The sequence below is a fragment of the Notolabrus celidotus genome, chromosome 20, assembly GCF_009762535.1.
Source record: "Notolabrus celidotus isolate fNotCel1 chromosome 20, fNotCel1.pri, whole genome shotgun sequence".
In the NCBI taxonomy this organism is placed as follows: Eukaryota; Metazoa; Chordata; class Actinopteri; order Labriformes; family Labridae; genus Notolabrus; species Notolabrus celidotus.
The window spans coordinates 12,250,291-12,263,649 of NC_048291.1; the positions used below are offsets into that span (position 1 = coordinate 12,250,291).

At 40.1% G+C, this 13,359-nt stretch overlaps 1 protein-coding gene across 4 annotated transcripts in view; it reads right to left on the reverse strand.

Annotated features, from left to right (window-relative positions):
* Window positions 1–333: 333 nt before the first annotated feature.
* The window catches only part of sun1 (Sad1 and UNC84 domain containing 1), a 39,263-nt gene continuing 26,237 nt past the window's right edge, over window positions 334–13,359 (reverse strand). For 3 of the 4 annotated variants that reach the window (XM_034711084.1, XM_034711087.1, XM_034711086.1), the window contains 19 exons: window positions 12,186–12,467; window positions 11,639–11,773; window positions 11,091–11,219; window positions 9,941–10,024; window positions 9,282–9,392; window positions 9,032–9,151; window positions 8,814–8,907; window positions 7,983–8,041; window positions 7,171–7,373; window positions 6,682–6,957; window positions 6,496–6,588; window positions 4,472–4,566; window positions 4,209–4,353; window positions 3,742–4,068; window positions 3,542–3,626; window positions 3,005–3,120; window positions 2,734–2,901; window positions 2,534–2,626; window positions 334–2,076 (listed from right to left, as the gene is read on the reverse strand). In XM_034711084.1, coding sequence (XP_034566975.1) covers window positions 1,960–2,076; window positions 2,534–2,626; window positions 2,734–2,901; window positions 3,005–3,120; window positions 3,542–3,626; window positions 3,742–4,068; window positions 4,209–4,353; window positions 4,472–4,566; window positions 6,496–6,588; window positions 6,682–6,957; window positions 7,171–7,373; window positions 7,983–8,041; window positions 8,814–8,907; window positions 9,032–9,151; window positions 9,282–9,392; window positions 9,941–10,024; window positions 11,091–11,219; window positions 11,639–11,773; window positions 12,186–12,467 — 2,732 coding nt within the window. In that variant the 3' untranslated portion in view covers window positions 334–1,959. The remainder of the gene's footprint in view (window positions 2,077–2,533; window positions 2,627–2,733; window positions 2,902–3,004; window positions 3,121–3,541; window positions 3,627–3,741; window positions 4,069–4,208; window positions 4,354–4,471; window positions 4,567–6,495; window positions 6,589–6,681; window positions 6,958–7,170; window positions 7,374–7,982; window positions 8,042–8,813; window positions 8,908–9,031; window positions 9,152–9,281; window positions 9,393–9,940; window positions 10,025–11,090; window positions 11,220–11,638; window positions 11,774–12,185; window positions 12,468–13,359) is intronic. The other variant, XM_034711085.1, reaches the window with a different exon arrangement.

Here is a 13,359-nt window from a genome sequence, read left to right on the forward strand (position 1 = left end):
TCAGTGCGCCCTGGCTGTCCATGACCCTGTCCCTGGTTCACCCCCCTTGGACCACTTTTGGTAGATACTGACCCTTGTAGACCAGTAACACCCCACAAGAGCTGCAGTTTTGGTGAGGCTTGGAGATCAAGTTAATGTTACTTACTTCACCTGCCAGTGGTCATTATGCTATGTTTGATCAGTGTATGATTTCACTTGGATCAGTCACTGCTGACTCCTTGGAAATGATGTTGAGGATCAACCCAAAACAGTTCTGCTTTGTAGAAAGTTACTATCTCCAGGAGAAAAAGGAATACACTTCAGTTATAAACCATGATTGAGTTTTTCAAAAAGGTTCTTCAAAATTAAAGTCTTTATTGGAATATAATCCAAAGCATTAAGTCATCTCATGACTGAACAAAAATAGCATTTTATCTTAAAAAAAGTCCCAAGATGGTTTCAAAATGCACTGAAACAGCTTTTGACAAAATATACATCGCAGTAACTCACAACTTGCTGTCACTAATTAACCTGTTAATAAATAAGATTGTGAACAAAACATTTTATACATAACTTTTTAGACGTCCCCATTTTAGACACCCCTCATTTTTTTAACAAATTGTGAAGACCTGTGCCACAAGCATTTCTCTAACAAGTTGTTGCAGTGCATCCTCTTACATTAACAACCCCCCGAATCAAAAGAAAAAAAGCAAAACAACACGATGAGTAACGGTAAAAACAATGGTGGTAATACAATAAAAGGATAATTTTTTATAAAGCAACACTGATAAAAGCAGATATTATAAAGGGCCGACTATCAACGATGAAATATACAGATTACATTCCTTCACGCTTTCAGAATAAAGGGAGCCCATGTGAGGAGGACGTTTCAACTGAGCCAGAGGGAGACAGAGATATCTTTCTCTTCATAGACACAAAAGAAAAAAACCTACTTGTCTACTGAAGCACTTATATCATTTATCTTCAAAAACTGATTCTTGATTTGAGACCCAGGCACAGTACTCCAAACCGTCAGAGTGGGCACACTCTAATGTAAATACATGATGCAAGTTCTGGTTGGAGAAGAGTCACATGCTAGGTTGAATCCAGGAGTGCAGCCATAACCATATGCAGATTTTGTACAAAGGGGGAGCTTCTTATCCTCTGAACACATATAGCTCAGGTCAGTGGTTACATAGTGTCGTTGTGATTTCTAAGGATGACTTGCATCAAGCTTCTACTTGAGAGAACATTTGAAGCCTCTCCATAGGCAGCACGTTCAGTTCCAACAGAGAAAATTATAGTTATGACTGCGAGGATGCATGATTCCAAGCCTCGAATGAAGGGAGCCTTTCGTGTCCGGTTTAGTGTGTGTCAGTCCTGCAGGCTGCCCAAACAGCTTAAAGTCAATGCAGAGACTTGACAGCAACAAAGACACAAAGGGAGTGACATGCAAAGGTGTAGTGGCTTTGATCCTGAAAAAAAAAAAAAAAAAAAAAAAAAAAAATCACACCAACAGAAAATAATAGATGAGAAGGAAAAATAATCAAACTGAGATGCAGTGCGTGAGGAAATGGAGGAGAGGAGTCCTTTATTCCTCCCATTTCAACCATCCATCCCCCTGTAGAAGAAGGTGCCAAGGAGGAGGATGGATATGTCTGTTCTCGGGCTTATTCAGTGCAAGAGACCTTTTCAATAAAGTGGACTGAGAGCTTTACTTTCATCTGTGGTTCCATTCTTCAGTGTTCATCAACACTTCCCATACAGCCTTTCCTGTGATTCTTTCAACATTACTAAACACTTGTTTATGATGCAGTCTGTGCACATCCCTTTAACAGTCCAAAACTTCTATGTCCTCTTGTCTTCCACACAAAGTCCATCATCTTCTTCTGAGTCCCCTCCTTTTTTAAGAAGTGGGCACGAGCTATGTACAAATAGGGTGATATGTCAAATATGAGCGTGCATGTGGTGTTGATCGGTTCACTGAGGCCGAGGTTCTCCGTGGACTCTGAAGCGGTACATGCAGGTGTATTCTGGGTGACCCCAGTTTGACAGCACCCGCACCTCAATGATCTGGAAGCTCTTGTCATTCTGCTCCTGAAAGAGAAGAGGGAAATGTGTGTAAATCAGCCTGTTTCTTTTTGGTATATGACAATTATAACTAATGACATAAACTTAAGGATTTCCTATAAGGTGAGGTTTCATTTAGTGAAAAATAATGTTGGGTGTACCCGATAGAAGAGAGCATTGTTGATGTATTTATGTTATATATTTTTTTTAACTCTATAACATTTTATTGAAATACAGATATGATAATAATGAGGTTGAGCGTGATGGTCTGATGTCTGGGATAGGTGTGATGTTTTTTTCCCCCTGTCGTCTCATCCTTTTGATTATGTGTATCTTTCAGCTGTTGTTAGCTAGTAAAGTTTATATTGTTTATAGGGACAAATCACATAAAAAAAATCAAATTAAAAAAAGGATGGGAAAATGATCCTGCCCACAAACAACAACTGATCCCTTTGTATCAGGTTACAAAGAACCACTTTATTACCATGACAGGAAACGTTTGCAGTGACTCCCCGTCCTCCTGGTAAATGTACTGCCCCAGCAGCTTCCCCTCCTCCTGGTACTCGTCATCCAAACCCTGTACACAAACAAACAAAACAAACAAACACACAAACGAGTCAGTGAACTAAGGCAGTCTTCACTGATGAAGGTAATGGAATAAATATATGTTCATTTGTTTCTCACATAAACTGTGAAGTTTTGTGGTGCGCTGGTGATGTTTCCAGTCGGGGACAAGGCCTTGGGGATGTGCTCCACGCAAAAGGATGTGGGCAAGATCCTCAGAGACAACCGGATTACCAGGTAGCCCTGAGAGCCCTTAAATGCCCAGCAGTTACCAGGGTACACGTCAGGCTGAGGAGGCGAGAAATGTCGAGGTGAGCAACGAAAGTTTCATGACCCCCCCCCCCCCCCCCCCAAAAAAATCCCTGGGTCACAGCTCTGTAGTGATGCTCACCTGGATGACAACACGTGGAGACTGGGAGAAGTACCAGAGGGGCAGGCCGAACAGACTCATGAGGGCTGTTTTGGTCTCATAAGTCTCTGAGCAGCGAGTGCTGAGGATGCTTCCACCTGAAAATGGGTCAAGGGATCGAGAGGAAACATTAGTTGTGCTTAAATTTAGATCCTAATTTTCTCATTTCAGGGAGTGACAGAAATTATGTAGCGAGGACGGAGCTTGAAATCCAAACCAGGGGTGTTGCAACAATAAAGATTACGTTGTAATGACTGGGCCACATTTCAATGTCCACGCCCCCTGTATTGTGACTCTCCCATGTAGGTCAGCAGACTGCTTAGTATCACAGATGACAATAGAGCCTGAGCTTCAGCTTTTAATACCCTGTTGTCCTCAGACCTGGCTAATGTCCACTACCTCATTACATAATAGACATACATTTAGAGAGCTGTACTGAGTTTTATGGCAGCTAGTTCACTAATCCTTGAAGGCACAGGAAGGACAGGAACAAATGTCAATGCAAGGCTAAATTCTTACCTCCAGACTCCAGCGCGTAGTCCACCAGGCCTGTTCGATCCTGGGAGTAGAGTCTCAAAGCGTTTTGGACGATCACCTTCACATGCTGGGGTAGAAACCATAACACACAACCAACAATGTAAAGCAGCTCCCCGTTTGTTTAAATCAAGATGATGTTTCACAGTATTATGACATTAGAAGTAGGTGTCTACATTCATTACCTCCTCTGACATTCCCTCAGAAGAAACAGTGTGCTTGACGCTCCCTGTTACTGTCTGAACAATGCTTTTGGCTTGGGACTCAGCTTCACCAAGTGTTTGGGCCCGGTTCTGCTCAAGCTGCAGGGACACATTTCTCAGGATGCTCATCTCCATAGACGCCAGTGAGGCCTGCAGGTCGGGTGTGTTTACATAGCGCTGAGACAGCCAAAGGATCAGTGACTCAGGCAACTCTCCTTGCTTCTCTCCTGACCCACCACTTCCATAGAACAGAGCCTGCAACTCTTTACGCACTTGGGAGGACACCTGAGAGGACACCTGGGCTGATATCTGGGGAAGGAAACAGGAATCGAATGAATAAAGACGTGTTTCCAAAGGGGTACATCATGGAGTCCTAATCATTTATAGAACTATACCACAGCAGAGAACATTGAGTAGATTTTACTTGAGTCAATTTTTGTGTTGCTTACCGTGTCCTGCAGTGTATCCAGCTGATCACACTTGCCCTTACATCCCAGAACACCCTGCAGGTCCTGTCTGATTTTGCCCAGCTCCACCTCAAGTCTCTGCACCTCCACTAGCAAAGCATCATGGTCCTCCTGCTTCACACCAACACTAAAAAACAACAACAAAGAGAATTGACACGTGAGCCACTTTAATCTTTTTCAGCCAGAAAATTGAGTGTGTATCAGTCAGTGTGTGTATTCTTTTTTTTCTCATGTTTTTTTTATACCTGAAAGGGTCCAGATCTGCTGCAGGGGTGGGAATCTCTCTCTCCTGGTGTTGCTTTTTCTCATGCTCGTAATGCTGCTGCTTCTGCTGCACCTCCTACAACACAATGGAAATTACTGAAGACAGCACAGAAAATACAAACCTTTACTATTTATTAAAGCTCCTTATGAAAGATAAACCAAGCCAATTACAATAACTGCAACTGAATAACTATTATTTATTAATAATAATAATACATAGATGTTTGATATAGCCCAATCTGTCCTTTGTACACAGACTCTATATCTGGCACCAAACTAACCAGTTCTGTTTACATACCTGTTCCTGTTCCTGTCTGACCTCAGCTGACTGAATCGCCTGTTCGAGCTCGTCGGGATAACTGTTTGTATTTTAAACATTTCCGTCTGTAATTGTTTTCCTTTTCCCATTATCTAATGCTGTTGTAACATACCCCTGTGTAGTATTCTAATTTGACTTTCGGCTCTATGTGACTGAGCGGGTTGTTTCCTTTGCTCATGTTTACTACATGACATCAAATTCTATCCTTTGTATTTATAATTTATAATTTCTTGTGGATAGCAATTGTGTGCTTGCTGCTTTGATCAGTACATTCATGTGCTTAGTTTCCTTTTACTTATAATTTAGGCTATTTTTTAAAACCTTTATGGCTAATTAAGCACTAGGGACCAGAACAGTCACAGACAATACACTGATTTGCCTGAAAAAAGGAACTCTAAAAAAGTAATCAGGGCTAGGGAAATACTTTCAATGTGTTCTCAGCATATGTACATTTTTAACTGCTGGATGGAGGCCTGGGTATCACAGCCATGCTTTCACACTATTTTAATTTAGTCATATAATGTTCAACAAGCTTACAGCTACCCTCAGATTACCTGCTGCTATTTGGTTTTATTGGATTCAGAGAAACATGTTACACACATGGCTAATGTGCAAAAAATTATGAACAGCAGATATATAAAAAACTAAGTTTAAGCTCTTGAATTTGGTTTATTGTGCTCCATATCAATATTGCAATATTTAAGTTATTTATTTATTTTTCTATTAATGATACAAGACGGGCGAGAGACATGACCATACCATACACAATATGGTGAAAAAGTGAAAGACAAGACAACAAGTGAACATTACAGAGAATGAAGTGTGTGTGTGTGTGTGTGTGTGTGTGTGTGTGTGTGTGTGTGTTTGTGTGTGTGTGTGTGTGTGTGTGTGTGTGTGTGTATATGGGGGGGGTTCTGTGAGTGTGTGTTTGTGTGAGTGTGTGGGCGTGTGTCTCTTTGTATGTTCAATTGTATCAAATAGGACAGTAGTTTGAGATAAACTGGGTGGGAGAAGGTAGTGAAAACAATTCTGGGGGCTAAATTAATAGAGATATCCAACCTTAAATAATTATAATAATAGATAAATACATTCAAAAACAAAATAAAATAAAATAAATGAAAATAAAAAATAAAAAGGGAGGGGGGAAATTAGTTCAGTGGGCAAGTAAGAAATTGAGTTAATATAAATAAAGAGATATAATACTACAACTACTACTACTAACAATAATATTATTAATAGTAATAATAATAATAATAATAATAATAATAATAATAATAACAGTAATTAGTTTGATTTAATACAAATTAAAAATAAATAAATAAACAAATACATCAAAATATTATAAATAAATACTAAATAATTATACTCATGATAATAATACTGGTAATAATATCAATAGTACTAATCATAATTCTTAGTATCATTTACACCTTAACATCATCATCTCTGCTTCTACCTTTGCCCCCCAAGTCCCTCTGTTCCCTTTAAGTTACGTGTTTTGTTTTTGTTTTTGTTTTGTTGTTGTTTTTCATTTCGTGTTTTGTTTTTTTCCCAGATTTGTTGGGTTCCTGTAACTCTTTTCATTGCAATATTTAACAAAGTTAATGCACATCACCTACTTTTCTCATATCCTGCAGGCTTACAAATGACTCATATACATTTGAGAAGTGAATCTGCTATGCATACCTCGGTTTTGGCGGCCAGAGTCTTGAGCAGCAGTTCCAAATCAGCCAGCCGTAATGCGTGACCCTCTTGGTGCAGTTTCTGCTGCTCTTCACTCTGCATTGAGCAGGGAAGAAGAAAAACAAGTGAGATACAAGCACACATGTATTCACTCCTGTTTAAACTCAGCATTCATTTATATCTCCTTACCTGTGCCCTGTTTGTGCTCTCCTGCTCCAGCTCTGCACGTAACACGCCCAGTCTTTGCTCCAGCAGGGAGGACACCCACAGTCCCAGGCTCTCTCTGTCGGTCTGAGTGTGGAGCTGTTCCCTCAGGGTGCTGTAGAGACCCAGAATGTCCCCATGACGCTTCTCCTGGTTTTGGTCGCCCTGCTTGACTCTTTCCCACAGCAGAGCTAGTTGCTGCTCCACGCGTTCCAGTCGCTCCAAGTCAACACTAGAGACGGCCACAGGGGGGAGGATAGGCTGAAGGAGAGAGAGGGAGGACAGAGGGATGGAAATTATATTGGAATGAGCAGTTTTGTGTTGACAACATGACAGCCTTGAAAAATAACTGAAATAAAAAACAGTCTTTGTGTGTATCTGCATACAAGGCATTAATAGAACAATGATCATATGGATGTGTGCTGCAGCAGAGTGCATCATGTAATCAGGTCATTTGTTTCATCTGTGTCTTACTGGTGCGTATGAGACCGGGGTGGCTGGGGTTTGCACAAATGGAGTCTCTTGTGCAGGGACAGGGACAGAGTAGGGAACTGGAGCAGAAGCTGGCCACAGGTTGGACAGGAGGGTGAGGGGAGAGGCAGGACGCCACTCGGTAAGGTTTTTGGTCGGCAGGTAGGCAAGCAGGGCAGCAGTTGACGGACCCCAAAACCAAAAAGCTGCATAAGGTAGAAGAAAGTCAAGGTTGAACAGCACTTCCCGACAGAACAGACTCAGAATGCTTTAATACATGTTGACCAAATCCTCAAGGAATGCATTTGAAAGTGTCATCAAGATCACTGACAGCAAATGATTTGATTTTCTGGTAACTGTGTAAGAAGTGACACGCAATATATCTGCCATATACATTAAGTATGAACTGTAGCTGTGACACATGGCATTCAAGACTCAAATGTTCCTCTTCATTTAAAATCACAGAAGAGGCATAAGTGCTGTGAAAGCATGTAAAGAATTGATATTTTATTTATAAGTAAACTATCTGAACATGAAAACAACACACAGAATTCAAGTGACAAGTATGTAAACTATGGAGCAGTTCACCCGAATAAATATATTAATAGGTTTGTGTTTTGTAAGTAAAAGAGTGTGATGCTGAAACACAGAGTGGAGTCACTCTGGAGGCTCAGTAGGGCTGACCTGAATCTGACGCTGGATATGCAGAAGACTCTGGGGATGCGTGCCGGTTAGGACACCTACTCTTTCACTACAGAGCATACTTCCCTGCTTGAGCTCACTAAATGGGTTACACCTGTGTTTTATAAACTCACCGAGGAGGAGCAAAAGGGGTAACAGGAGCAGAAGGAGCTTCCAGAGCTTAGGGAGGCATCTGAAACACAGAGTCACACACTCGTCAGATAAAACAAGAGTGACAGGAGTTTATGCTGCTAATTCAAAAAGACACTCAGAGCTTTTAGAGCTGCAGAAAGGAGGACAGGCATTGTTAATGATGATGTGATATGTCAAATCATAAGTCAGAATGGAATTTATCAATATAAAGTTATAAAATACCTTGAAACTGCCTCAGCTTTAAAAATCTGACTTCAGTGGACATGAATAACATTTTTTTTTTGGAACATTTTTGTAGATTTTGCTGAGGTTTGTTTCACATTAACATTCAAATCAGAAATAACTGTCTTCTTTAGATTTAATATTTACCTGATATTTAATATCAGATAGACTGTTTGGGTTTCTACTAAACCAGCAGGAGCAAGAAAACTATGACTTAACAGCCTTATGAAGTTTGAATGCTGGATTTGCTGGCAGACCCTGCTTTATCTCAGACCGAGCAGTCACAGAGCAACATAATCATTAAAGTAGATCCCTATTTCGTCATGACAGCTTGTTTTATTAGAGTTTTATGTTGAAAACAGCTTCCCTTTAAGGCTAAAATAAAAAAATCATATCACTGTGCAACATATCATGATGTTATGCAGCAGGCTGTTAAGTGGTTGCATATTCAGCTGATATTTCTCTGTAGGTTTTTCTCTTTATAAATCGACTTATTGTATTAATGTTGATTCATTTAAAAAAGTCCCATTCATACTCCTGTTCACTTCAAAAACTGAAGGTTTAGGAAGATTAAGAGGAAATGCTCTTACCGTGTCAGAAAGAAGACATTGAGGAGAGACATGAGAGACGCCAGCTGGTACCATCCTCTAGCAAGGAACCACAGAAGTCCCCTGCCTGCTTTCACTGCAGATTGAATGAACATGAAAAGAAAAACACATACAGACAAAACACAGTAAGATTCTTGCTGTACAAGACAGATGGGGTCACTGCTTATATTCTAAGAAGACACAAAAAAAGTGCAGCCAACCTGGAGCTGCCAGAAGCGTCCAGAACAGAGAGAGCAGCCTCTGCAGCACTGTCCCAGCCCCTGATCCCAACGCCTTGCCTGCTCTCACCACACAGTAACCCGGCTGGAGGAGGCAGTAACCTGGAGGACAACGTGGAAGGAGGGCAAACGTCAGCCTCAGCAGTCTTGTACCTGGGCTATACTTTTCAGTCCTATTCTTGTTACAGTGTATTTACAGATTTTCATCAACATAAGATAAGTGCTGGTTAACCTGCATAAGCTAGGATGCTCCACAGTGCCCCTGCCAGGCGCCGAGGCCTGGAGGACTTTTTAAGAAGGACGGTTTGTGTCTCACAATGCTGCTTCCCTTTACAGTCATCACCTGGGTACGTCAAAGTGATCGATGGCAGACAAACAGAGAACAGAAAAATGAAGGATGTGTAAATAAAAGACATTATGGTCGCTTTCAGGTATAAAAGCAAAAGCAACAAAATGAAACAGATGACCAAAACAAAGGAAATAAATAACAGAACAAATTATTAGTGATTAATCATATGTTGATGTAAACAGAAAATACAAACGGACCACTTGCATACATGTCACAAAATGAATGGATGATATATGACGTGGAATCCTGGAATCACTACAGCTCTGCTGCCTGATTGAGAATGCCTTTGTAACACTTTGGACACTACGGTGCAAAACTGGTCCCTTAAAATACATCTGCAGGAGTAACTCGACCAGAAGAGCATCTGCAGGTCACAATGGTCACCAGGCTGCTGACTGCTTAAAGCAGTTCACACAACCTCTGCTCGCTGGTCTGAACACAGGTCACGCATGAAATTAACTTGACGTCAATCACCGCTACAATAAGAAAACCAGGGTGAGGAGAAAGACTGTGTGTTTGTGTGTGTTTGTATGTGCGCTTACATAGGGATCCATTGAGTTTTAGATGTGATGCATCTTCAGTCATCAGGCCCTTCACGTTCATGCTTCCGCAGAAACTGGAATGAGCTGCAACATACACACAACACATTGGGTTAGTTTACAGAGCCAGGTCTCTTAAGAAACGTATGAAAAACAGAATAACTGATGATGAGAAAAGAGTAAATGCATGTGTCAGCAATCCTACAGCAGAGCAGCTCTGGGGATAGTTGTCTGCACTGAACACAGACATATAGTATATGGGAGAATACACAGTTACAGCAGCTTGAAAAAAGAAGAAAGAAATGAAGTGAACTGGTGATTCAGAGTTTATCCATTTATCCCAAAGCTGTGGAGAGAAGCAGCTTAATTTAGCAGAAAACTCTTAACCTGAACAAACTGAGAATGCTGTCAAACACTGTGCATTAGGGGGGAGTATTGGCAAGAACCTCACGATACGATACGCATCACGATACTTGGGTCACGATACGATAGTATCATGACATCACAATGTTGTGATATATTGTGATATTCTACACAGTTTACTAAGGAAAAAATTGAGATGGTGTATATGTAAATCACACAATATTACTAAAAATTGAAAGGACAAATTAAGTCAAAACTATTTGATTGAAAACAACTTTTCCACTTTATTGGTTTAGATATATTTAAGTCGTATTTTAGTTCAACCTTGGCTAAAATATAAATTTTTATTTTTACAAAAAAATCAAAATTAACAGTTGAAATATCAACATTATACTGGAGGTCAAAGTATCGTGATATATTGCTGTATCGATATTTTTTCAAACCTCTAATGTGCATGCAAATTAAAATACACAATTTGTTAACTGACTGAAAAACCACATTTGAGTACAAACTGTGAAGTAGGACTTTTCTGGTTTCTGGACGTACAGCTCTGGTTTTGTTTTTATAACACTTTATCCCTCTGAAATATAAAACACCAGTGAAAGTGAAGTCTGGATGGACTGAAGGAAAAAAGACGAGAAAGAATTACTCCAATGTAAATTTGACAACACGTGTGTCCAAAAGATGGAGCTGAGGAAGGAGGAGAAATGTTGACAAAAATGTTTACAGATAAAAGAGAAGCACAAAAGGTCAGGAGTTGTGATCCATAACCTCTGACGCTCACTGGTACCTTGTCCTTCAAAGCCTTCAGACCTGTAGCCCGTCAGCCTGTGAAGAGTTTTCTGCTTTAACAGCCACAGCTGGGACAAACTGGAGGACCCTGCTCGTCTCATGAAGTCAGAAAACGACGTAAAGACACCTGATGACAAACACGCCCAAAACCAATCGCTGTTAATCAAAATACAGCCAGAGCAGTAGAGAGTCACAATGTGATATAGGTTAGGATGGGTTATAGTATGAGAAAGAAGCGAATAGGATGACAGAAACATTGAGAGGCTGTGGAAAGATAAGGAGAGAGATAATAAGGTTTCATGTGAAATGGAAATAGACTATGACTCAGCTGGAAACATTAAGACTGATGACGACAAGTCTGCTCAGGCTGAGAAAAATTGTGGAGATTTAAATTAGCGGAAAAGATCAATCTTTTCCTCCAGATTGATCACTGAAAGTCTCACTCCAAGCAGAGAGGGGTACAACTGCCACAAGGAAAAAAGAGAGAAGAGGAAATGAGGGAATGATGGGTAATGTAGAGATCAAAGAGCATCTCTTGTTTTATACCTTTTCCTGGAGGGTTTCTGGCCTTTGAACCCAGCCAGAGCACATTGTTGAAGAGCAGGGTGACTAAGGACACTATGGGCGCCAAGGCTCGTTTGCTGTAGCGCATACACGTGTTAGACATAGACACCAGCAAACCTGGAGAAAGATTTCACTGCTGTTATATTCTTATCAACAACTTTTTGTTTTCAATTAGAAATACTTTCACGGTCAAGCTCAATTTGTTTTAAAGCTCCTGTGGGGAACCTTTGTGTTGAGCCACTTATGGCAACCTCTGTTGACAAAGTAGGACAATTACACTTCCCTGGTCTTGTCCTGTACATGTATTGTGTTAAAGTACTTCAAATATCTAACTTTTGAACCAAACTAGAACCAAATCTTTGGCACATAAAACCACCCTAAAGAGGCTTTTTCTGCAGAGTGATGTCAATCCTGTTTTTTTGTTATGAAGTGACCTCTGCATCAGTTTAACCAGCTAAACATTCCTCACAGGAGCTTTAACACAGAGTGAGTCTGTCTCTCTAACATGACCAATTCAACAGTGTCTCACCTGTCTTATTCCGTCGACTCCTGTCTCTGGAGTATATACTTGTGAAAGGTGAAGAGGAGGAGGAGGAGGAGGAGGAGGAGAAAGCGTCTGAGGAAGCTACGGCAGCCTGAGATGATGATAATGCTGATGATGAAGACTGTGTGATAGGAGAATCCTTCTGGGAGTGAAAAGAGCAGTCTTTGCAGATGTAACCATTGGCGAGGGAGGTGTGGGACTTTGACGTGCTAGCGCTGGCGCCGCCGTTGATACTTGACGAACTGTGGTCGGTACCATGGTTCCTCCCTTAAAGAGCAACATGAACATGAATGAGAATACATGAGACATATTCACTCTTACGACACAATACACAGAAGAATACATTATGTTTAGTGTAATGATGTTACAAGAAAGTATGCTGTTGTTACTTTTAAGGTGTTATTGGAGGTCACAGAGCAAGTGTAAATACCTTTAGTGGTAGAGGAGGTAAAATTTAAGTTCTACTACTCAAAAACACTCAGGTGAAGTGAAAGACCGACATTTCTAATCTTATTAAAGAAAAACTGTTTTTTAAGGGCTCTGCCAGGAGTTATCCTGTTGAGTTGATTCTGGATGAGATCTGTAAAGTTTTTCCAGAATGAGGGAATACAGATCACCTTTTTCCCTCCGCTTTTCTTTGTTCAGGATGCAGAGTGATGAGGTCATACTGACTTGTAGCAACATCAGATCTAACATCTAACTGTAATGTAACAGCGACTAAACTTGTAACCTGATACTCTGCACGGATCCACAAAATTTTTTTTTAGTATGGCAGCCTTTCTTTGACCTTATAAAAAAACAGAAGTTCAAGGACTCACCTCACTAAAGCTGGTTGCAGATTTTGAGTTTTTTCTTTTTTCCATCAACTATTTATTTATTTTGATTCTTTGAGGCTTTGAATCCCTTCTATAACATGACACCGATATTCATAGAACATGTTCTATTGTTCTCAATGTAGATTATCACATGTGGTGTTTTTTATTTTATTTTGTGTCTCCTTTTTTTGTATTATTATTATTACTACTAATACTATTGATATTTGTATTATTCATATTTATTTATAAATTTAATATATTAAATATATTTTTAAATATATTTTCTTATTGGTATTCTTATTGCTTTTTTTTTTTTACCTTTTCCAATATTTTTTTAAATATTA